Below are 24,070 nucleotides of genomic sequence, written 5' to 3' on the forward strand. Positions count from 1 at the left end.
GAAAATGTGGTGGTATTTCTTGTACTATACGTAGATGACATTTTGCTCATTGGCAACAATGTCAAAGTGATTGTCAGACGTAAGGGTATGGTTGTTCAAGTGTTTTGATATGAAGGACTTGGGAGAATGTTGACATATTCTTGGGATCAAAGTAATAAGGGATCGCAAGAAAAGGATATTGTCCTTATCCCAAGCTTCATACATCAATACTATCCTTGCTCATTTTAGCGTGCAAAACTCCAAGAAAGGTTTCTTACCTTTACGGCATGGAGTACCCTTATCTAAAGAGATGTCTCCTAAGACATCAAAGGAAATAGAGGAGATGAAGGCAGTTCCTTATGCTTCGGTTGTAGGAAGCCTAATGTATGCAATGCTATGTATGAGACTGAATATCTATTTTACCGTGGGCATGGTTAGCAGATATCAAAGTCTCCCAGGACCGGGACACTGGACTGTCGTAAAGCATATATTAAAGTATCTGAGAAGGACTAGAGATTATATGCTAGTTAACAAGGCAGATGATTTGCTCCCTGTGAGTTACACGGATTTGGACTGAAAGGCACAATAGTAAGTTGACCTCGGGGTTTTGTGTTTACTTTAGGAGGTGGAGCCATAATAATGGAGGAGTATTAAGCAGAAATACATTTCAGACTCCACCATGGAAGATGAGTATGTGGCAGCCTCTAAGGCAGCCAAAGAAGCTGTATAGCTCAGAAACTTCATGATAGACTTAGATGTGATTCCTGGTTTGCCCAAAATTACTACAGTTTATTGTGATAATAGTGGTGCAGTAGCAAACCCGAAGGAACCACGAGCCCATAAGGCAAGTAAACACATAGAGCGCAAGTACCACCTAATACGAGGAGAGGTTGTTATCGCTAAGATTACATCAGTAGATAACCTGGCAGATCCTTTCTCTAAGGCCTTTCCAAGCAAGAGCTTTTGATGGGCATGTTGAGAGAATGAAAATCAGATGTATAGCAGTATATATGGCAGCATAGTCTTTTAGTATAAGTGGGAGATTATTAGGATGTATACTAAAAGTCTAACTTTTTGTAAACATTTATTTTGAAATAAGAATCACATTGGTCAAATGTCTACATTTATGTTAAATGTAGTTGTCCATTTAATTTATATTGTGCATAACATGGTGTGTGGTGCCACACAGAAGATAATGTTATCAGTTCCTTATAAATTATAAATAGTAGCTCACAACTAAGATGGAATGGAACAAACCATTAGAATGGTTGTAGTGTAATTTGGTATTAGCTTATCTTAACTATAAAATTACACTAGTACACTATGTGTATATTGAGCAGGACCATTTGAGTTTGTTTCTTTTTATACTGACTGCATAAAAAAGTAAAACCTCTGATATTATGGATATGCATACTCTTAATCCTAATATAATAACAAGCACATATACTTAGTATGTATTTCTTTAATTTATCAATGGGTGAGATTTAGTTCGTTAAATCAATAGGCCCGATAAGTTGGGAAATAATATTATTTATATGGTGTGTTGTTGATTATAGAAGAAAATCGTGTCCTAGTAATCTAGGTTGATGATGTCCCCTTGAGGAACTCATAAGGATTGTCATGTAAACCCACTACAACAAAAACATTAAAAGACAACGGTTAAAAACCGTTGTCGTAGGCCCTTTAAAACTGTTGTAATTGGCAGTGTTGTTAAAAGTGGGGGCTACGACAACGGTTTAAAACCGTTGTTGTAGAATGAAATGACAACAGTTTTGCAACGGTTTAAAACCGTTGTTGTTTAGAGCACTTTTAATAACGCTGCTGCCAGTTACAACAGTTTTTGGGGCTACGACAACGGTTTTTAACCTTTGTCTTTGAGGGTGATAGACAACAATAATAACAATTTTAAATCGTTGTCTTTTAAACTATTGTCTTTTAATACCAATATATCAGATTTCAATATAAATATATAATAAAAGATTATAATCACAAAAGAAATAATATTCCCCATATCAATGTCATTCAAAATGTTACTTATACAAGAATTATAATCATAAAAGAAAAAACATGTCTCATATTCAAATAAAATTTATCCCAATACAAATAAACAAATAAACAAATAAACTCCATTTACAACTGTTTCCTGTGGGGCAACTCCTTGAACGTTTGTGGGCTCATTTGTGGACTCTCTTCCCTCAACGTGTCGTTTGAGTATGGCCAACTCCCTGAGCTGTTGCTTCTTGTAGTAGTCCATTGACTCGTCCTGCAAGATTTGGAGTTTGAATAGTGACTATGTTTCGATAATAACATTCGCGTCGACATCTTGTAGAACAACGAGGAGGATGCAACCTAGGTGAATGTTTTTGTTGCCACAGGCTTCAGAAGATCTTCAAGGGTGGCAACAGCTTGGTTTAAGCGAGCATCAATTATGTCTGGTGTAAATTCTGCCTCCAATAGTATGTGCAGCGGTTCGTTTAAGTGTTCATATCCAGGTTTATCCCGTAAGCTTTCTTCCTGTTCAAAAAAAGGAGGGAAAACTTGAGTATTAAGACAAGAAATAATGCACCTTAGCTTTTGAGTTGATAATAACAATCCATTAGGACATATTATAGGATGCTAATATCGAAAATTACATAAGTTCTAAAATCCACGGTTAACTTAATGTCGGTGTAACTTGTACAAAGAACATCATTCTGTAGCAGAAACAAGAGAAGAGAAACCCATATCACATTCAAAAACATGGATTATTTTGCCTTCAAACATAAAGACAAAGATCTATTTTTTATGTAGGTAGGCCTTAAAAAGTTAATAGTGAGGATAATACATCAAGCTTTGGGAGGTTGGAATATACTCATTTTTCATTAAGATAAATATTACATGATATCCACATACCATTATAGAATCCTTCACTGAACCTCGACCTCATATATAAACCCTGCATTGAGTTGAAGCTTCAACTCTTTTTAAGGAGTTCCCACGTGGTCCTAGTAAACACCCAACAAAGTTGTACTGAAACGCATGAAACTAGTAGTTTAATACATGTTGAGAGATTAACTAGTTGAAGCTAAGAAAACACAAACATACACTTGGATACTTGTCAACATGAACATCTAGTTTCACAACTTTCTTTACAAGACTTTTAGCAAGTCCAAGAGTTCCACCCCAGCCTGGACTTGATGCTCGGAGGACCCCCATTCTATGGAGGTATTCATTTTCCTGAAAACAAATTAAGCAGTGGTGAGATCATCTCAAAATGGAAACTAAGAATAGTTAAGCAACAATCAAATTTTCAGAAGTAAACTTATAACACAGATTAGAGCAACTCCTCGAATTGAAAAACATCAAGATATAAGTTTATAAGAAATCTTGTAATAAGTTTTCAGGAATCATATAAACAGATCCAACAACAAATTGATATTTATAAGTATGTCAAATGGAACATATTTGTACTTCCTAACAATAAACATAGGAAACAGTGTAGTAAATCAATTCAAAAATTGATGTAAGATTTGGGCATAAACTTGAGGCTTTAAGGTGGTCAAACACTTAAATGTGTTTGATTGCAACCAGTGAATCATATCTAGTCAACTTAAACAGACCAATCCAGCATATTTTGTCACCTCGAGCCAGTCTTGAGTCGCAACAACCTGACAAACCAAATATAATCAAGATAGTAAGGATACATCAAGGCAACTATACATAGAGCAAGAAATGAAGATTGACAAAATTACTTACAACTGCGATAGAAGAGCTAGAATCTTCCCCGAGATGAGGATGTGTTACGTCAGCATCAAATATTATAGTTGGTTGGTCGCTAACAAGAGGAATGTGCCTTGACAATGCATCAACAAGAACTGTATCCCTTCCTCCAACCTATGAATCAAGCGTTAGTAACACAAAACAGAACAAGAAAATAAGATCCACCTTCCACGTACTCACCTTTCCATTGATCTAGAGGTCAACATTGGCAAGGTACTGTTTACTTATCCTGAAAACATGCTCTGTCAAATAACATTGTGAAACTAAACCAAGGCCAGTCTCACATATCTGCTTTTGATCACCTGTAATAACTATGGCATATAATAATAAAGTGAACAAGGAAAGAGAAAAAATTAAAGCTAAAAGTTTCAGCCAATTGATATTTGTCAACAAACAAAAATATCAAGTTGTGTCGAACAAGATCAAGTGTAAGAAAGACATCATACCATAAAGAGAACCATCATTATTAGGTAAAATTACAGTGAGAAAATCAAGCTCCTTTCCCTGAGGTTGGATCATGTCTACTAACAAGATTATCTATTTTTCCCAAAAAAAAAAAAAAAAATCAAGGACAACACCCAAAATCTGCTTTTTTACTTCTCATGCTGTGAAATTAGATGATATTAGCACTTCCATAACAAGATTATCTATTTCACCATTGCATTGCTAATATTCACTTCTACAAGCTTTCACAAATAGTTAAGAGCAAAAAATAACGATTTTGGCATAAAAAATTTATCAACGAATAATGCACACTTAAATATTTTTTAATTAATTACAAGTAGATATATGTGTATATATATAATATAGAAACCTTTACGACTTCCCACATAGGCTTCTTTTTCCCTTTCCTTGTTTGAATTGAACAATTTCAAGCTCCTTCGTACAACAAGATTTAACATATGAGTAATAAATTAAATGCTTAATTAAAAAAATATATACTCACATATTCACTATATATTTTTAGTCCTTGTGACGATTGCGATGATTAAGTGAATCGAACAAATAAACCACCTCCACATAAGGGTCGATGACAGTCAAAATCCAATGACAACTATGCACAAAACAAATAGTCAATGCATAAGAAAGATCCGGTTTTTGATAGTATCCTGGCAATTGCTAATAGTCAGAAGCAATGAAATCCATAATAAAAAACACTGTTCAAGAAAAATGTTGATAAAAAATCAAAGTCTTGCTCCATTTGTTTACAATCGGTACATGTCGGCACTCAAGGGTATTTTCATTATGATTAGCATGGGTATTTACTCTATCATATAATATAGGAGTGTCATTTATTGGAATTGATTATGTCTTATTAGGAAGTTCCTGATGTATATTGCACGTGGAGCATGATCACTCAGTTACATTTCTGTCACTTTCCCTCTCCCTCTTCCTCCTATCTTCTTGCCCAAGTAAGCCTAGACTTAAACTAAGCACAAAAGAAGACCTAGACTGTTCATTTAACCACACAAAACTATGCATTATAGAGCACCCTGAACAAGAACTTATAATGCGTCAGTGATCAAATACTAGTTTTCTGAATTATTGATCATTGGATCTCTAATACTTACAATCTGAATCCTAGAAAAATTGCAACTAAACTGAACATAATCTAACTCCTATCGCAAATGCTTAATTAGAGTACCAAAACCTTGTACATAAAGGCATTTATCTCAGTCAGTTGCAAATATCCGACAAATAAAAACCTAAATGTCAAGGCTTCGTTACTCCAGCCATGAAATAAAACTCCCAAGTACTTAAAATTCAAAAACCAAGTTGACTACCAGCAGCTAAGATTGTGGAATTACTAACCGGGATCTCATTGTTGATAGAAGTCCTCGAAATCTACACAAGCGAATAACTAGGAAACAACAGAAGGTCAATGACGATAACATGGTTGAGAAAGGAAAAGAAGAAAGAAGCAGAGTGGAGTTACCGGTGGTGAGCACCCTGATGATGGCGGCTCACCGGCCCTTGATGTCGCGGAACACCTCCTCCACCAGGCGGAAGTTTTGGGCTGCCGATCCACGGTCCATCTCGGCGATCGAGGGGGCTCCTAGTTGGTCACGGAGCTGAGAATGTAGCCAAGAGAGAGAAGGGCGTCAAGCTTCGTGAGCGAGGGGCAACTCGATCAAAAAGGGAAAACAAGATCTTTCTTTCAGATCTGAGTTTTACCGCCATCCATACCTAAAACCTCAGATCTACAAGAGGGAAAGAAGAAGGAGACTCACGAAGCTGGTCCTTGATGACGCAGACAATGGAGTAGGGGAGGGGGTTGATCGGGGGAAGCAGATGTTAGGATCCTTCGTACGGAGGCTAGAGAGGGGGGTGTGAATAGTCGACCCCAAATCGTCGCGTTTCTACAAAACGTGTTAGCGCAGCGGAAAATAAACATAGAAACGAAAGGGAAAGAAGACAAACCTCAAACAAACCAATGTAGCAAGGTTCGGAGATAAACTCCTACTCCTCGGCGTGTCCGTAAGGTGGACGAAGCCTATCAATCCGTCGGTGGATGAGTCCCCGGAGAACCGGCTAATCAATGCTCCTTGTGGGTGGAGAAACCTCGCCACAATACTCTTGCAACAGCAAGATGAATGTACAAGAAATACAAGAAAGCATAAGACAATACAAGTGTAAAAATAATCTTGCCTTCTCGTCGACTAGAAGAAGCAACAGCTCCAAGCGCCTACAACAGCAGATGATCCAGCCGGAAGCTCACGCGAAGCTTTGGAGGAGCTCAACAAAGCTCAAGCACAGTAGCACTTAGGGACAGGAAGAAGGAAAAAGGAGAGGTAGCACCAAAGCCTTGATCTCCTTTTATAACCTGCGAACCTGCACAGCGAAGACAGAAGCCAGCGGAGAAGACGGAGCGACCCGTTGTGACTCACAACGGCTAGATCCAGACCGATCAGGCTTCACCCTGCTGATCGGCCGTGGGGACCGATCAGGGTCGATCGGTCCCCGCATCGATCGAAAGCTTCAGAGTTGCCCAACTCTGCAGTGGAATCTGATCGGTCCGGACCGATCCCACCTCGTGGTAGCGTCCCGATCGGTCCCGGGACCGATCAGCTCCATGCCGATCGGTCCCCGCATCGGAAGCTCAGAACCATGATCGCCTTGTTTGTTATCGATCGGTTACTGCACCGATCGATACACAAATCGATCGGTCTCGCAGACCGATCGAGCTTGGTTTTGTCCAAACCAAGTCTCAAACCTTCCAAACCAATATCCGTCAACCTTGACCTATTGGTACATCATGCTTAGCATCCGTCACCCTTGACCGCTAAGACTCCCCACCAAGTGTCCGGTCAATCCCTTTGACCCACTTAGACTTTCCTCTTCGTGTCAAGTATCCGGTCACCCTCGACCTACTTGACCTTCTCAACACCGGATGTCCGATCACCCTTGATTCATCTGGATTTTCCTTGCCCGGCTTCACTCACCGTGACTTTCACCTAGCTTCACTCACTAGGGTTTTCACCGCTTCACTCACCAGATTTCCAATCTGCCTGGCTTCACACCAGACTTCAACCGCCTGGCTTCACTCACCGTGACTTTCACCTATGGCTTCACTCACCAGACTTCCACTTTCACCTAGCTTCACTCACTAGGATTTTCACCGCTTCACTCACCAGATTTCCATCGCCGGCTTCACTCACGGACTTCTCCGACCGCCGCTTCACTCACTGTGACTTTTCCCGTGCAAACTCCCTGCTTGACTTTCCCGCCAAGTCTCCATACTTGGACATTCCCCAAGCTACCACTTGGACTTTTCCCCGTGCCAAGTCTCCGTATTTTCCGTTTCCAAGTCTCCATACTTGGACTTTTCGCGCGCCAAGCTCCCTGCTTGCCAACTCAATCAGTCAACCAGTCAACCTTGACCTAAGGTTGCACCTACAATCTCCCAAACACCTATTCTTGTCAAACATCAAGAATACAACTCTCTTCTCGTCAAACATCGTCAAACATCAAAACACAACTCGAGTCAGGTCAACCAGGTCAACCTTGACCTAAGGTTGCACCAACAATCTCCCCCTTTTTGATGTTTGACAAAATCTAAAATCAAGTTAGGTTAACCCGATAACCTAACTTAGGTTTTCCAATGTTCTTCCTTGAACATTCTTCCAAAACCTACACTCTCCCCCTTGGGACATCTCTCCCCCTTTTTGACACACATCAAAAAGAGGGAATCAAGGTCAAGAGTTTCTTCCTAATGAAAGTCCCATACCTTTCATTGAAACCCTTAATTTCCCCCTTGATACTAAACTCAACACTCAACTTAGTGACAATCCCATATCACTAATCCTCAAAAGTCTTAAGGAGTAAAAACTCCCCCTAAAAGTCAACTCCCCCTTGACAATTAGTTAAGACTCCCCCTAAAGGTCCACTCCCCCTTGACCATTGCACCAACAATGTCTTGGAGAGTTTCAAACCCGAAACTCAACTCCCACAGTTGAAATTTCAGACCACAGTCGAAATTCAGCAAATTCAGCACGCTTGATCGGTCACCGGACCGATCAGGACCCCTCTGGATTGGTCCCTAGACCGATCCAGCCTTCCCTGGATCGGTCCAGTGACCGATCCAAGTTCAGATCAGGCGGTTTCTGATTTCTTCTCTCCCGAAATTCAGAAACTCACAACAAATTCCAGAAAATTCGAAAAATTGTGAAATTTTGAGGATACATTCCTCGTACCATATACTATCAAGGAAAAATAATTTTCTATGAAAATAACTTCCATTTTTTAATCTTGATACAAAGTTCAAAAGACTTTGAAATAGTTCAAAGTTAAGTAAACTCTGTATCACAATGTTCAATGATGAATGCTATCACTAGAATGGCTTCATCAAGGTTTTTCAAATCAATTTTGAAATGATTTTTAACCCTTTAATTTAGGACCACAATCTTAGGGCTAAATGCACATGACTTGTACATAAGCTTTCCCTATGATCCTCCTTCTTGAATTAGTCTCATCTAGGTACAAGAACTATGCACCTTGATCCTAACTCATGATCCTAATATCTCACACACATCTAAGGTGTATCAAACACATCCAAGTCAATTTTGATGTGAGATATGGGTTTAGGTTATCTTAGGCTAGATTCTCATGCATTTTCTAAACATCAATTTGATCTCAATATCAAATTGTGTTTCTATCCTTAAATCAATTTAAATTGATCATTAATGCAAGAGATGATGACATGACATGAAATAATATCATAAATAGAAGCATGTGCCAATGTCATGATGTCATGGCATAAAGTTTGAAACTTAAATAAACATGACATAAAACTAACCTAAGCATTATCATGACATTTCAAAAGATAAACTTAAATATGATGTCATGACATGTGAGGGCAAACAATCATGGCAAGATTTAGCATGAATAAGACATACCTAGATTACCTATCTAAGTATCCTTAGCCTTAGCTAATACTTAAGCTTTAACCCTTGATTGCCCTAATATGCCAAAATCCTAATTTTGACACTTCTTGAACTCTAGATTCATTCATGCCACTTAAAGATCAAATTTATCCTCAAATCTTGGCATGTTTCATTTTTCCTCAAGAGTTCTCTAGATTTTCCCAAATTGTGCCAATTGAAATTAACATCATCATTTTCCATGATGGCACATTTTACTCTTCCAAGGAGTAAATATTAATGATTGTTCCATTTCATTTTCAAAGGTTCCCAAAAACCTTGAAAATGCTCCTTGAGTGTCAATTTCCTCAAAGTTGGGTTAACTACCCTTCTAATCGGAGTTGACACTCTCTAACCCATCTATGGGGTAGAGAAGATGCTCCTAGGTACCCAATACCTATTTGAGCTCATTGGGTTCACTAAATATTCACTAGGGATAACTTCCCTAGCAACCCTCCTAATGACCCTCTTAGGCTTTAAAGTCTTGGTCATTTGGGACTCATCAAGATCAACTCTAGGGGTGACTCCCCTTGTGACCTTGGTGGTGGTCTTCCTAGCCCTAGATTTTGTTCCATAATCGAATGGAACATTATGATAAGTGGGCTTGACCACTTGGGACTTAGGTTTGTGACCCAAACCTCTCTTGTCCTTTGACTTGGGTTTTTGACCCTTAGACCCTAGAGTTGACTTTTCTAAGTTCTTAAGAGCCTTTTCCAAAGTATCAAGTCTTGACCTCAAGACTTGATTCTCCTTCTCTAATATCTCAAGTTTTAATTTATCATTATTCCTTGAGGTATTTCTAGGCATATGTCTAGATGATTTGGGATTTCTACCTAGGTTCTCCTTAACCTTAGATGAGTTAATCCTAGTGTTATCATTTCTAGCATTGTCCTTACCTAGACTAACATGCTTGGCACCTAAGCACATATATCGATTCCTAAGATTATCATGCTTATCATTCTTGACAATTGCAATAAAACTACTAGCATGAGTCTTATTATTATTGCAAGAATGTGCCTTAAATGTTACCTTAGGGTTTGCCTTAGCTCCCCCTATCGACGTGCTCGGTCTCTTGTCCTTGTGAGATTGCCTCCCCCTCGGACATTGACTCCGATAATGTCCCCTTCGCTTGCATTGGAAGCACACCACGTGTTCCTTGCCCTTGCGTGTCGGGACTCCGGCTTCCTTGACCTTTGGCGCCGGTGGAGTCTTTCTAATCCTCTTTGGACATTTTCTCTTGTAGTGCCCAAATTCCCTACACTCAAAGCACATTATATGCAATTTATTTGAACTTAAATTGCTTGAGTTACCTAGGGTTGAGGATGGATGAATGCTCTCTTCTTCATCCCTTCCGGAGGTAGAAGCTTCTTCCTCTTGCTCCATTCTTGAAGAAGAACTCTCCTCCTCTTCTTCCTTAGATGTTGAGTAGCCCTCAACTTCTAATTCCTCTCCTCCATGATGTGAGCTACTTGGCTCACTTGACTCCTCTTCATGGCTTGAAGTGGAGTTCCCCTCATGGAACTTTGCCAAGTTGTTCCACAACTCCTTGGCATTGTTGTATCCTCCTATCTTACACAAGATATCACTAGGTAATGAAAATTCAAGGATTTTCGTTACCTCGTCGTTGATTGTGGATTGGTGGATTTGTTCTTTCGTCCACTTCTTTTTCTTGAGAAGTTCTCCCTTTCTATCCACCGGAGGAATAAAACCTTCTTGTACACAATTCCAATTTGCTAGGTTAGTCATAAGAAAATACTTCATTCTTACCTTCCAATACGCGAAGTCGCAGCACTCGTAGAAGGGTGGAAACGTGATGTCTTCTCCGAGTCGATCCATTCTCTAGCTTGTGCTCCCCCGGGTGTTAATCCGACGAAGAGCAACCTTGCTCTGATACCACTTGTTAGGATCCTTCGTACGGAGGCTAGAGAGGGGGGGTGTGAATAGCCGACCCCAAATCATCGCGTTTCTACAAAACATGTTAGCGCAGCGGAAAATAAACACAGAAATGAAAGGGAAAGAAGACAAACCTCAAACAAACCGATGTAACGAGGTTCAGAGATAAACTCCTACTCCTAAGCGTGTCCGTAAGGTGGACGAAGCCTATCAATCCGTCGGTGGATGAGTCCCCGGAGAATCGGCTAATCAATGCTCCTTGTGGGTGGAGAAACCTCGCCACAATACTCTTGCAACAGCAAGATGAATGTACAAGAAATACAAGAAAGCATAAGACAATACAAGTGTAAAAACAATCTTGCCTTCTCGTCGACTGGAAGAAGCAACAGCTCCAAGCGCCTACAACAGCAGATGATCCAGCCGGAAGCTCACGCGAAGCTTTGGAGGAGCTCAACAAAGCTCAAGCACAGCAGCACTTAGGGACAGGAAGAAGGAAAAAGGAGAGGTAGCACCAAAGCCTTGATCTCCTTTTATAACCTGTGAACCTGCACAGCGAAGACAGAAGCCAGCGGAGAAGACGGAGTGACCCGTTGTGACTCACAACGGCTAGATCCAGACCGATCAGGCTTCACCCTGATCGGTCTGGGGCTTGCCTGATCGGTCGTGGGGACCGATCAGGCCCTGTGCTGATCGGTCCCCAGACCGATCAGAAGGCTTCACAGAGAGTTGCCCAACTCTCTGTGTGGAATCTGATCGGTCCCCGGACCGATCCCACCTCAGGTGGTAGCGTCCCTGATCAGTCCCGGGGACCGATCAGGCTCCATGCTGATCGGTCCCCAAACCGATCAGTAAGCTCACAGAACCATGATCGCCTTCTGTTTGTTATCTGATCGGTCACCAGACCGATCAGATACACAAATGTATCTCTGGATCGGTCTGCAGACCGATCCAGAGCTTGGTTTTTGCCCAAACCAAGTCTCAAACCTTCCAAACCAATATCCGGTCAACCTTGACCTATTGGTACATCATGCTTAGCATCTGGTCACTCCCTTGACCTGCTAAGACTCCCCACCAAGTGTCCGGTCAATCCCTTTGACCCACTTAGACTTTCCTCTTCGTGTCAAGTATCCGGTCACTCCCTTGACCTACTTGACCTTCTCAACACCATATGTCCGATCACCCTTGATCCATCTGGATTTTCCCTTGCCCGGCTTCACTCACTAGGACTTTCACCTAGCTTCACTCACTAGGGTTTTCACCTGGCTTCACTCACCAGGATTTCCAATCTGCCTGGCTTCACTCACCAGGACTTCCAAACTGCCTGGCTTCACTCACCAGGACTTTCCCGAATGCCTGGCTTCACTCACCAGGACTTCCACTTTCACCTAGCTTCACTCACTAGGATTTTCACCTGGCTTCACTCACCAGGATTTCCCGACTGCCTGGCTTCACTCACCAGGACTTCTCCGACTGCCTGGCTTCACTCACCAGGACTTTTCCCCGTGCCAAACTCCCTGTTTGGACTTTCCCCGTGCCAAGTCTCCATACTTGGACTTTCTGCGTGCCAAGCTACCTGCTTGGACTTTTCCCTGTGCCAAGTCTCCGTACTTGGACTTTTCCAGTGCCAAGTCTCCATACTTGGACTTTTCGCGTGCCAAGCTCCCTGCTTGGACTTTTCCCGAATCAGGTCAACCAGGTCAACCTTGACCTAAGGTTGCACCTACAATCTCCCAAACACCTATTCTTGTCAAACATCAAGAATACAACTCTCTTCTCGTCAAACATCGTCAAACATCAAAACACAACTCGAGTCAGGTCAACTCGAGTCAGGTCAACCAGGTCAACCTTGACCTAAGGTTGCACCAACAGCAGATAGTGGCGGAAGGAGTCACAGATTGTTGATGAAGGCCCCGAAGGGATCAAGGTTTGGTTTCAGCACCATGTCGCGCAGCCGTATGAGGAGAAAGATCGTATGAGGGGAGAGGTTTAGGGTTCAGGTAGGCTAAGGGGGGAAAATAGGGCGCCAAAAAATTTTCGAAGAGAGGGAAGCAAACCACTGCTACAACAAAAACAACGAAGGGGAAAAACGACGAAAGAATAAAGTCAAAGACAACGGTTTATTAAAATTGTTGTCTTTGACCCCCTAAAAATGCGCTTAAAGACAACAGTTTTAAAAAACTGTTGTAAAAGGTATTGTTGATTTTACAAAAAGTCGCTCAACAACAACGATTTTTACAAAACTATTGTCTTTTATTTTTTTCAGGCGCTCAAAGACAACGGTTTTGTCAAAAACCGTTGTCTTTTACCAAATTAACAACAGTTCGTTCTAAAACCGTTGTCTTTATGGTGTTGTCTTTTAACAATTTTGTTGTAGTGACCCTGCAGGTGGACTTAGTCCGACATGACAATGAAGTTGAGTGGTACTACTCTTGGAGCTAGATATTAATTAAATGAGTTGTCATTAATACATTTAATTAGTGGACATTCAATATCTTAAACATAGGGAGACTAACGCACTCATGATAAGAAGGAGCCCAAAATGTAATTTGGTATTGGTGCGGTAGTTCAATAATAACTCTTTAGTGGTATGAGTTATTATTGATGAACTTGAGTTAGGTGTTCGGGGCGAACAAAGGAAGCTCAAGCTCATCGAGAGACCAAAACTAATTTCTTCTCTCGGTCCCTATTGTAGCCTCTATAAAGCCTTGTATCCACCCTAAGCCCATCTTCTAATCCATAGTGGCCGGCCAAGCACATCTTGGTGTCCAAGATGTGGCCGGCCAAGTCCTTCATGGAGCCCAAGTAGGGGCCGGCCAAGCCATGCTTGGTGACCAAGCATGGGGCCGGCCAAAGTAAATGAAAAGGAAGTTTTTGATTAAAAATAAAATTTTGTTAAAATCTTTCCTTATTTGTAGTTATCTATAATGGTTAAAAGAGAGATTTTATTTTTGTTAAAATCTTTCTTTTTTTGTAGTTATCTACAATGGTTAAAAAAAAAATTAATTTTGTTTAAAACTTTTCCTTTTATAGCCATCTACTAAGGGAATTTAAAAGAGATATTTTAATCTTTTCTTTTATAGCCATCCACATAGTTTTAAAAGAGAGTTTTAAATTTTAAAATCTTTCCTTAAAAGAGAGATTTAAATTTTTGATAAAACTTTCCTTTTTGGTAACCACGATTTAAAAGAGAAATTTTAATTTTAATCTTTCCTTTTTGTAGATGTCTACATGATTTAAAGGAGAGAGATTAATTTTAAAACTTTCCTTTATTGTCATGTACAATAGGAAATTTAGAAAAGAGATATTTTAATTGTTGTTAAAATTTCCTTTTTTTTAAATGGTGGCCACAAATAAGGAAGTTTTAATTATGTTTAAAATTTTTCTTTTTTGCCATGAGCAAGGATTATAAAAGAAGAGGAGGTGATGTCTTATGGTGTAACACATATTATTATTCTCCTCTTCTCCTTGCTTGTGGCCGGCCCTCTCCTTCTCTCTTCCCTTAAGGCCGGCGGCATCTATATTCCCTTCTTTCTCCTTTTCTTCCTTCTAAGGCCAGAGCTTGAAGAAGAAGAAGAAGAAGACAAGAAGTACCTAGGTGGCCGATTGCTTGGAGGGGAAGAAGAAGAGAAGGAGTTCCCTATTTTAGCATCCCTTGGTGGCTCGAGAGTCTTGGAGGAGAAGAAGTGGTTCGGGTGGATTCCATCTTGATAGATCGTTGCCCACACAACGTCCAAGAGGAGGAGAGGAATACAACAGAAGATCAAGAGATCTTTAGCTACAAAGAAAGGTATAACTAATTAATGGTTTTCATTTCAAATTAATTAATTAGTTTTCTTTGCATGGATTCTGAAACACCAACACAAGAGGCTAGCAATTTTATGTTTCAATTTCATGCTATCAATTTTGTATTTCAATTTTGTGTTTCGATCTTGTGTTTCTATTGTGGTCTCTATAGTTAAACCTAGGGTTACTGTAAGAAGTTAAATATCCAATTTCTTTGAAAGGCTTTGTCTAGGAAGTGGTGGATGATCCCATAACCAAGAAGGCCTAGTGCCTCGCCATATTTAACCTGGAAGTCAATCTTTGAAATAGATATTTAATCAACTTCTGTAATATGGTTTAACTTAGGAAGATCACATCGGTGAAACTTGGAGTAAAAATGTTAAGTATCGTTTCCAATCCAAGTTTAACTTCTGAAGAGCAACTTGGATTAATAATGTTAAACATCGTTTGCAATCCAAGTTTAACTTCAGTAGAGCACATGGGTAGTTAGGTTAAGTTCTATGCTTGTACAAATTTTTGTACAGGGGAAACAGAATGGTGTTCCGAGTAGCAACCAATAGGAATGACCTCGGAATTACTTAGTGATTGTAATTTTGCTTCATACGCTACCGATATGCCTTTAGTAGTACGGCTGCTTTATCCTGAGCTTCATTTATCAATTCCAGCTCCATCAATGTGGATTGGCATTATCCTCCCTATAGAGTGTCACTCGGTCGGTCTCTACTCCCACTTCGACCGGCACGACTGCCTCTCCCTCGTAAATCAGTTGGAACGAGGTTATGCCAATCACCTCTCTAGGAGTAGTGTGGTATGCCCACAGCATACTTAAGAGTTCGTTGACCCAACTTCCCCAAACACGGTCGAGCCTAGTGCGAAGCCCTCTGAGGATTTCATGGTTGGTGACTTCCGTCTAGCCGTTGCTTTGTTGATATGCCACTGACGTGAATGATTGCTCAATGCAGTAGTCCTCACACCATTCTCTGAGCCTTCACTTGGAAAACTGTCTTCCATTGTCGGAGACGAGCCTATGCAGGATGTCAAATCGACACAAAATATTCTGCCATATGAATTTGATGGTCGTATGTTCGGTTATCTTGGCGACTGGCTCTGCCTCCACCCGTTTCGAGAAGTAGTCGACTGCCACCAAAATGAATCTTTGCCCAGTCACCAAAGGGGAGCAGTCCAACTATGTCCATGCCCCACTAGTTGAATGGCCAAGACACCATCGGCACTTTTAGCTCCTCTGTAGATCGGTGTGGGATATTCTGATACTTCTGGCAAGACAAATAATTGGTCACTGTCCGAGCGGCATCTGCTTGAAGCGTAGGCTAGAAATATCCAGCCAGTAGGATCTTGCAAGCCAATGATCGGATGTCTAGATGACTTCAGCACGATCCTTGGTGAACTTCTTGTAGGATATAATCGATATCTCCCGATCCGACACACTTGAGTAGTGGTTTGGAGAAAGCTTTCTTGTATAACTGATCGCCGATCAACGTGAACCTCCCGGCTCTCTTCTTCAGCATATGCACTTCCGTCTGATCATCATGCTTGGTACTCGAGCTTAGAGATTTGATGATAGGCATCCTCCAGTCGCTCGGTAAGCCTCCTATGGTCATCCTGTCGATGTGCACCACCAATAGAACTTGTTCAACTGGCTTGTCAATGATGATCGGGCTCAAGGAGCTTGCTAACTTAGCCATCTCATCAGCATATTGGTTGTTTGATTGGGAAACTTTCATAATGATGACCTCCTGGAAGCCCGCCTTTAACTTCTCAAATGCCTCAGCATACAACTTGAGCCGAACGCTATTTATCTAGAAGGTTCCCACTAATTATTGGGCTGCCAACTAGGAATCTAAATGGATGAGGACCCTTGTAGTTCCTACGTGCCGAGATGCTTGCAGACAAGCTATTAGGGCCTTATATTTAGCCTCGTTGTTGGTGGCCCGATAATCTAGTAGCACTGAGAGCTGTAATCTATCCTCCCGTGGTGATATCAACAAGATTCTAATCCCATTGCCTTACCGAGTGGACGACTGTCTACGTATATTCTTCATGTCGCCTCCGGCTGAGTATTATGGACGTCCGTGATGAAATTAGCTAAGGCTTGAGCTTTTGTCATTGTTCGGGGCTGGTATTGTATATCGAATTCACTTATCTCGGTGGTCCACTTGATCAGCCAACCGGACACCTCAGGGTTGAGCAGGACTTTTCCGACACCACGATCGGATGTGCGAGTAAGTAGGGCCGCAATCTCCGGGCGGCTAGGACGAGCCCATATGTTAACTTTTCGAGACAGGTGTACCAACACTCAACATCTTTTAATATATGGCTTTAAAAGTAAACTGATCACTGTTCGGAGCCGTTTTGCCATACCAACGCTGAGCCGAACGCTTGCTCTGTAGATGACAAGTAAATCCAGAGCAGCTCATCGGTGATGGGTTTTGCCAATATTGGGAGAGAAGAAAGGTACTCCTTCAGCTCTTCCAGTGCCTTGTCACATTTGTCTTCCCATTGAAACTTGGTAGCTCAGTGCGGTATCTTGAAGAAGTGATGACTCCAATTGGATGACTCTGAAATAAATTTTGACAGTACCATGATTCGTCCAGTCAGCCGTTGAGCTTCCTTAAGGTTGCAAGGTGGGGGCATGTTTTGAAGAGCCTTTACCTTGCTCGGGTTTGCTTCTATCCCCCACTCAGTGACAATAAAGCCCAGGAAGCATCCAATCCTCGCCCTGAACAGGCACTCGCCCAGGTTCAGCTTTATCCCATACCTCCTTAAGGTTTAATAAATTTCCTCTACATCTGCACAGAGCTCAGTAGCTCGGACAGACTTTATCAATACGTTATCTACATATACCTCCATATTACAGCCGATCTGCCCACGGAATACTTTGTTAATCATTCTCTCATAAGTCATGTCGGCATTTTTCAGCCCGAACGGCATGATATTGTATCAATGCATCCCATCAGTAGTGATAAAGCTAACTTTCTCTTGGTCTTCCTTAGCGATCGGGACCTGGTGTTATCCCTAGTATGCATCGAGCATGGAAATGAGTTCGCAGCCAGCTGCCGAGTCCACCAGCTTGGGAACTGTACTTATAAATGTGGCCGACTTCAAGTAATTTCTCGACCTTCACCTGGATTATTTGGTTCTACTCCGAGCTGAAGTCGAGCTTCCTTTGCTTGACCGGCCGGGCGTTTGGTCGAACATGCAGCTCGTGCTGAGCCACACTCGGTGATATTCCTGGAAGCTCGTGGGTCGACCAGGCGAAGACGTTGTGATTTCGCCTAAAGCACTCAACCAAGTTAGCCTTCTTCTCCCGAGGCAGATCGGCAGCCACGAAGGTTGTTGCCTTCGGTCGGCTAGAGTGCATATGGACCTCCTCCTTCTCGTCGTAGACCAGCGTTGGGGGTTCTTCGAGGATTGCATTCACTTCCAGCCGCAATGCCTTCTGTGCGACTTTGGTCTCAGACTTGACCATCTCGACATAACATCGCCGAGCGGTCAACTGGTCTCCTTTGACTTCTCTGACAACATCCCCACCGGGAATTTGATTTTTTGACAAAGGGTGGAGACGACCGTCCAGAATTCATTCAAGGTCGGTCACCCCAATATGACGTTGTACGCCGACGGCGCATCCACCACGATGAAATTCGTGGTCCTCATCCGCTTCAGTGGCTCTTCTCCAAGTGATATGACCAGCCGCGCCTGGCCGATCAGCAACACTTCGTTGCTGGTGAACCCGTATAGAGGAGTGGTCATGGGCTGCAACTTGTTGCGATCGATTTGTATCTTGTCGAATGCTTTCTTGAACATAATGTTCATCGAGCTGCCTGTATCTACAAAAGTTCGAAAAATAGTGTAATTAGCTATTACCACTTGGATGATCAGGGTGTCGTTATGAGGGACTTCTACTCCCTCCGTGTCCCGGGGACCAAAGATGATCTCCGGTATGTCCTCCCTCTCCTTGCTACATCCAACAGCATGAATTTCAAGTTGCTGAGCATGCAACTTCCTTGCTCGGTTGGAGTCCTCGTCCGTTGGGCCACTGGCAATCATCTCGATTTCTTCGCGCAAAGAGCCGGGTCCATTCGGCTAAGGTTCGGGAGGGACTGGCCTCTCTTCTTTAATGTCCTGATCCCGACGTTGTTCGGCCCTAGGACTCGCCTTCTCCCTTTTTTCGCCCAACCGGCAATGCTGTTGGCGCTTAGGTGAGGGAGTTCTGCCACGAAACTTTTGCGAGACCGGTTGGCTTGCTCCTGCTTTTAGATCGTAGCAGTCTTGTGTATTATGCGTTGTCAACCGGTAGTAGGAGCAGAATAGGGGAGTCCATTTTCACCCCTTGAGCTTCTGGGCTGCTCCGCTTCAATGTCTTACACAATGTGTGCTTGATTCTCCTGGTGCTACTGAGACATTCCCGCTTGGGGTTCCTTTGGCAGGTAGTTATGGCTTGAGGGAAGCCGCTCGAAAGTGATGGTTAGCTCGGTGACCGACCCCTTCCTTCACGCCACTTGGGCCTCCTCAACGTTGATGTACTCGGTGGCTCATCCAAGTAGATGATCAAAGTCTCTAGAGGGCTTTCGAATAAGTGAGCAGAAAAACTCACCCTCTGCTAGCCCCTATGAGAAGGCACTGACTAGTATCTTCGGGGTGGCCAAAGAGATGTCCATGGCCACCTAGTTGAACATCTTGAAGTAGACCCGTAATATTTTTTTGGGCCCCTGCTTGATGGTGAATAGATTAATGTTCGTCTTCTGGTAGTGGCTGCTAGCAAAGTGTTGCAAGAATGTTGCTCGTAAATCTTTAAAGTTGGGTATAAAGCCAACCAGCAAATGTCAGAACCATCATTGCGCTGATTCAGCAAGAGTGGTGAGAAAGACCTAATACTTCACTCCGTCCGTGTATTGATGAAGAGTAGCTTGGTTGTCGAATTTGACTAAGTGATCTTCGGGGTCGGTCGTACCGTTGTACTCCCTGATTGTCAATGGTCAATAGTTGGCCGACAGTTGGTCCTCCAGAATCTCTTGGGAGAACTACTAATTAATCTACTTGGGAGAATCGTCCAATCAGGGCACCTTTCTCTTTTGCCTATCCCGAGTGGGCGCATTTTCTAAGAAGGATCTCTCTGCCTTCTCCGTTCGTCCTTGCTCTTTTGAGGGTGTGCAGAACAGCGCTTGATGAAAGGGAATTAGCGCGTTCGGCGCTTCACGGGAAACACATGTTGGTTGGTAATGTGATTGCCGATCGGTGTGCTCTTCAGCTCGGCTTCGTTGGTCGGCCCGCGACCCTCTCAGCGATGCAGTCGGCTCGTTCGTTGCTTGGCCATTAGCTGCTGCTTCTTTGCTATTGCTGCAACAACTTGGCTGCTCGGGCGCTGACCAACAAATTCAAATCTTCATGCGTCAAAGTGATGGTGGCGAGTTGTCCAACGTCCTCCATCTTCATGGTTTGGGTGCAAACTAAGTTCTCACAGACAACACTAAATATGATTCTGTCTAAACTCGATGAAGACGGCTGGCTAGGGATGTGGCTCCCCGGTTGATTGTGCGAAGACTGCGTCCGATCTGCAAGAACAGAAACGTTAGTGTCGGGCCGAGGAAGGGGTCCTCGATGTTGGGCCTCCAATGCTCAAGTCAGTCACCGACAGTAAAGAGGAATAGTAAAATAGTGGACGAAGGCTCTCAATAATAAGAATGTGTGCACGTACCTCCCTTGGTAGTTGTAACCCCTGTTATATAGAGCCACGGTGACGTACGAGCATGCGTCCCAAGGCATATGGAGCTGTAGAAATGTACGGGCACACATCCCAAGGAACCTACATGTTTCTATATTTGTCCTATGAAAGGACGTGCCAGTAAAGCATCTCTGACACCTTACCTTAACGAGACATGTATATCCCTGACGTGACGATAGAACCTTCTATCATACGATTCACCGCCTGACCATGTCCCCATGTCAGTGGCATGGTCTCCCAAGAAGGTATGCTGAATGGGGCAAGGGATCCCACTGCTTGGCCAAGTGGGGGAGTCGCTCGGCTTGGGGCCACCGCCCGACCACTTGGGCAATCCGTTATTACAACCGCGTGGCTGAGTAGCTCTTCCCAGTTCGGTTGGACAGTCAATCCGAGCGGACGATCCCTTCTGCCGTCGCTGTGAATATGAAAATTAAACTTACTGCCCTTCCTATATTAATAGGAGCGTAGAAAATTGTCTTCCGCCCGACCGTGCGGTCAAGCCGACAGCTCGACCACTAGAAGTTTGTTCTCTAACTGTTGACTTTGACCGTCATATCGTGAGTACCCTTCTTAACTATGACTTCCCTCATATGGACCCTCTTCATTACCACATTACTAACTTACAAATCAAGTCAAGCCGCACATTCTTTTTCTTGTAAACAAAGGGGACTATTGAGGTGGAGAGGATGGCCAGTTCTAACTCGTCTTTAGGGGCCCCTTAGTAATAAATAAGAGGATGGTAGTTGGAGCTAGCTGCCTAGAGGAGTCAACCAAGTGAATTACACACTTAACTGAGAGAATTATTGGCAATGAAATTGATATCGCTTATAAGTTGGCTGATATGCTAGTGTCTGCTTCCACAGCGTAGTCGGGTTGATTAACAATTGAATATGGTCGAATCTTATTAAGATCGAGGAATTATTCTTTCATATGATATAGTTAGTTTCAATTTTCTAATTTACTCTGAGGACAGACAAAATGTTGAATTTTATCTTTTACCGAACTGATATACCAGTGCTCCACATTGGTATTGATGAATGTAGTTGGAGCTAACTCAAGAGGAGTCCACTAAAACTAACAAGTGCTGGTGTTGTTGTTGATAATGGAGTTGCAGATAAAATAAACATTTAAAATTGTTTTTTTAACGTTAGAAGTCGTAGTAATAAATATTTGAAAATTTAATTGATTTATTTAGTTTTAGATGTGAGAGATGGAAAAAAATTCATTGTTATTTGAACAATCGGTGCATTAATTATCACAACTCTAGCCTACTTTAATTTGTTTCAATATATTTGTATATTATTTGTGTGTCCAAGTGATAATTGTAATTTATTGTGGTACGGGTTCATCGAACATAAACATATTCGACAAAAATGGTCTCGGGATTTGATACAATAAAAAAATATTCAAATGTCATCCAAATATTATGTGCTAATCACTATTCTAAAAATTTATAATCATTCATAATTTATCTTTTCCGTATTAGTCTTGAGATAGATTGATAAGGGTATTGGGAGCGAGTATATTTACCTTTTGCTATCATGATTTAGGATTTTGATTTTCAATTATAATTTCTTGTAAATGAAATTCATAATTAAAGAATACAGGATTTCTGGACTGTCAACTTTAATTTATTCTAATGGTAAGTGAAAACTTATGTAAAATTAAATCAATCATCTTAGATTGAACGTTATCGGTTATTATTATTATTATTTTTAATTTAATGTTCGACAAAAATGAAGATAGAATAAAGTAGTCTAACGATGACAAAGCTGGAAATAGTGAAGTTATAAATAAAATAAATATTTAAAATTGATTTTTAACTAAAGATGGGAATAAAAGGTCGTGGACTACTTTTAAGTAAGATGTCACAAGTGCGGACAATTCCAAAAATTACTTACGGATCTTGTTCCCGGGTGCATGTGATGTAAGTTGTCAAAGTTGTGGACAGTTATATGAAATTTCTCGACCACAATGAAATGACAAGCTTATGGATTGCAGTATATATATATATATATAACATGTAGTAACTATCGGATAACTTTTATACTATATAAAAGTTATCAGATAGCTATTATAATGTATAGAAGTTATCGTATAATTGTTACAACATATTTAGGATAGTTTATGATTTAAAATTATATCATATAGAAGGTATCCAATAGCTATTATAACTTATAAAAACTATTTGGTAGTTGTTACAATATGTAGAAGCTACTCAGTAGCTGCTATAACATGTTTAGTATTAGTTTAGGGTATTAGGACACTTTGGGAATTAGAGGGGGAGAGGTGAATAGCCTCAATTGCTTCGTCGATGATGATTTACAGTGGATATCTTAAAGTAAAGACTCACCAATGCTAACACTTGAATTTTATTTGATATCCACCTCCTTGAGATGACTAATCTAAGGATTTGGGCAGTGCTCACACTCCACTATGAAAAACACTCCTTCTTGGAAATAATACAGAGGTGGAGAAACCTCATAGACACTCAAAGACACGAAATACAAACAAGAAACGTAAACTAGCTAACAAAGAAATCAAAAATGACATTATAACATGAACTTTTGCTTAACTTGTTTTCTTCTTTCTTGGAATAGCTTCTTGGTGGTGGAAAATGTAGCAACACTTGTTCTTCCAAATACCCAAGAACCGTGACCAAGATGTGTGAGAGCGTTGCCTTCAAACCTTCGTGAAAACCTTTTTTGAGGGTACACTCGACGCCCCTAATCGATTAAATTTTTTCTTAATCAATTGTCACGTTAGCCGATCATCCAACAATCTGTAAAACGATTCCTTTTTTGAACCCTAATTAATTAATGAGCCATTCCAATAGATTTAAAATGCCTTAATTGATTCCCAAACTCTCTGTTCTCTCGTGAAAGACCCTAATGGTTTAGCCCAATCGATTAAGGTCTTAATCAATTGCCTCAATCAATTCCCTTTCTCGCGATAAAATAACTCTTAATCGATTGCCTCAATCGATTAGTATGGTCGGAATCGATTGTCCAATCGATTCCGCCACCTTTTGTTCTTGTGAGAAAAACCTCCTTAATCGATTGGACCAATCAATTAGGCTTGGCCAAATCTATTACTCTAATTGATTAGATTAGGGCCAATCGATTACTCAACAGATTGCCCAACCCTAACTCGCTTGATCTAAGTCTAGGATTCCTTTGCCCAATATCTAATCAACCATGACTTATTGAGACTTTTTCACCAAGTGTCTGGTCAACTTTTAACCTAGTTTGATTTTCCATCTCGTGCCAACTTCCCATTGGACTTCCGATCACCAAGTGTGGTCCTCCTTGACCCATTTGGATTTTTTTTACCTAACTGTAGTTAGGACATTCCTCTTGCAAGTGTGCGATCCTCCCAGACCCACTTGGACTTTCCTTTTCCAACGTGTGGTTCTCCTTGACCTATTGGGATTTCATTTGCCTAACCACAGTTAGGACTTTCCTTTACCAGTGTGCGGTACTCCTTGATCCACTTT

At 41.5% G+C, this 24,070-nt stretch overlaps 1 protein-coding gene and 1 pseudogene across 1 annotated transcript; both read right to left on the minus strand.

Moving 5' to 3' along the window:
• Positions 1-2,109: 2,109 nt before the first annotated feature.
• LOC122040530 lies at positions 2,110-4,257 on the minus strand (annotated as a pseudogene).
• Positions 4,258-18,443: 14,186 nt separating this feature from the next.
• LOC122040538 lies at positions 18,444-18,899 on the minus strand. The gene has a single exon (XM_042599891.1). It carries the CDS (start codon positions 18,897-18,899, stop codon positions 18,444-18,446), a length of 456 nt encoding a protein of 151 aa, XP_042455825.1.
• Between the last annotated feature and the right edge of the window lie 5,171 nt (positions 18,900-24,070).

The sequence above is a fragment of the Zingiber officinale genome, chromosome 1B (genome assembly GCF_018446385.1).
Source record: "Zingiber officinale cultivar Zhangliang chromosome 1B, Zo_v1.1, whole genome shotgun sequence".
NCBI classification, from domain to species: domain Eukaryota; kingdom Viridiplantae; phylum Streptophyta; class Magnoliopsida; order Zingiberales; family Zingiberaceae; genus Zingiber; species Zingiber officinale.

What these genes read in the sequence shown, in the direction of transcription:
- LOC122040538 (XM_042599891.1), bottom strand. Translation starts at nt 18,899, where the DNA reads ATGATTGCCAGTGGCCCAACGGACGAGGACTCCAACCGAGCAAGGAAG.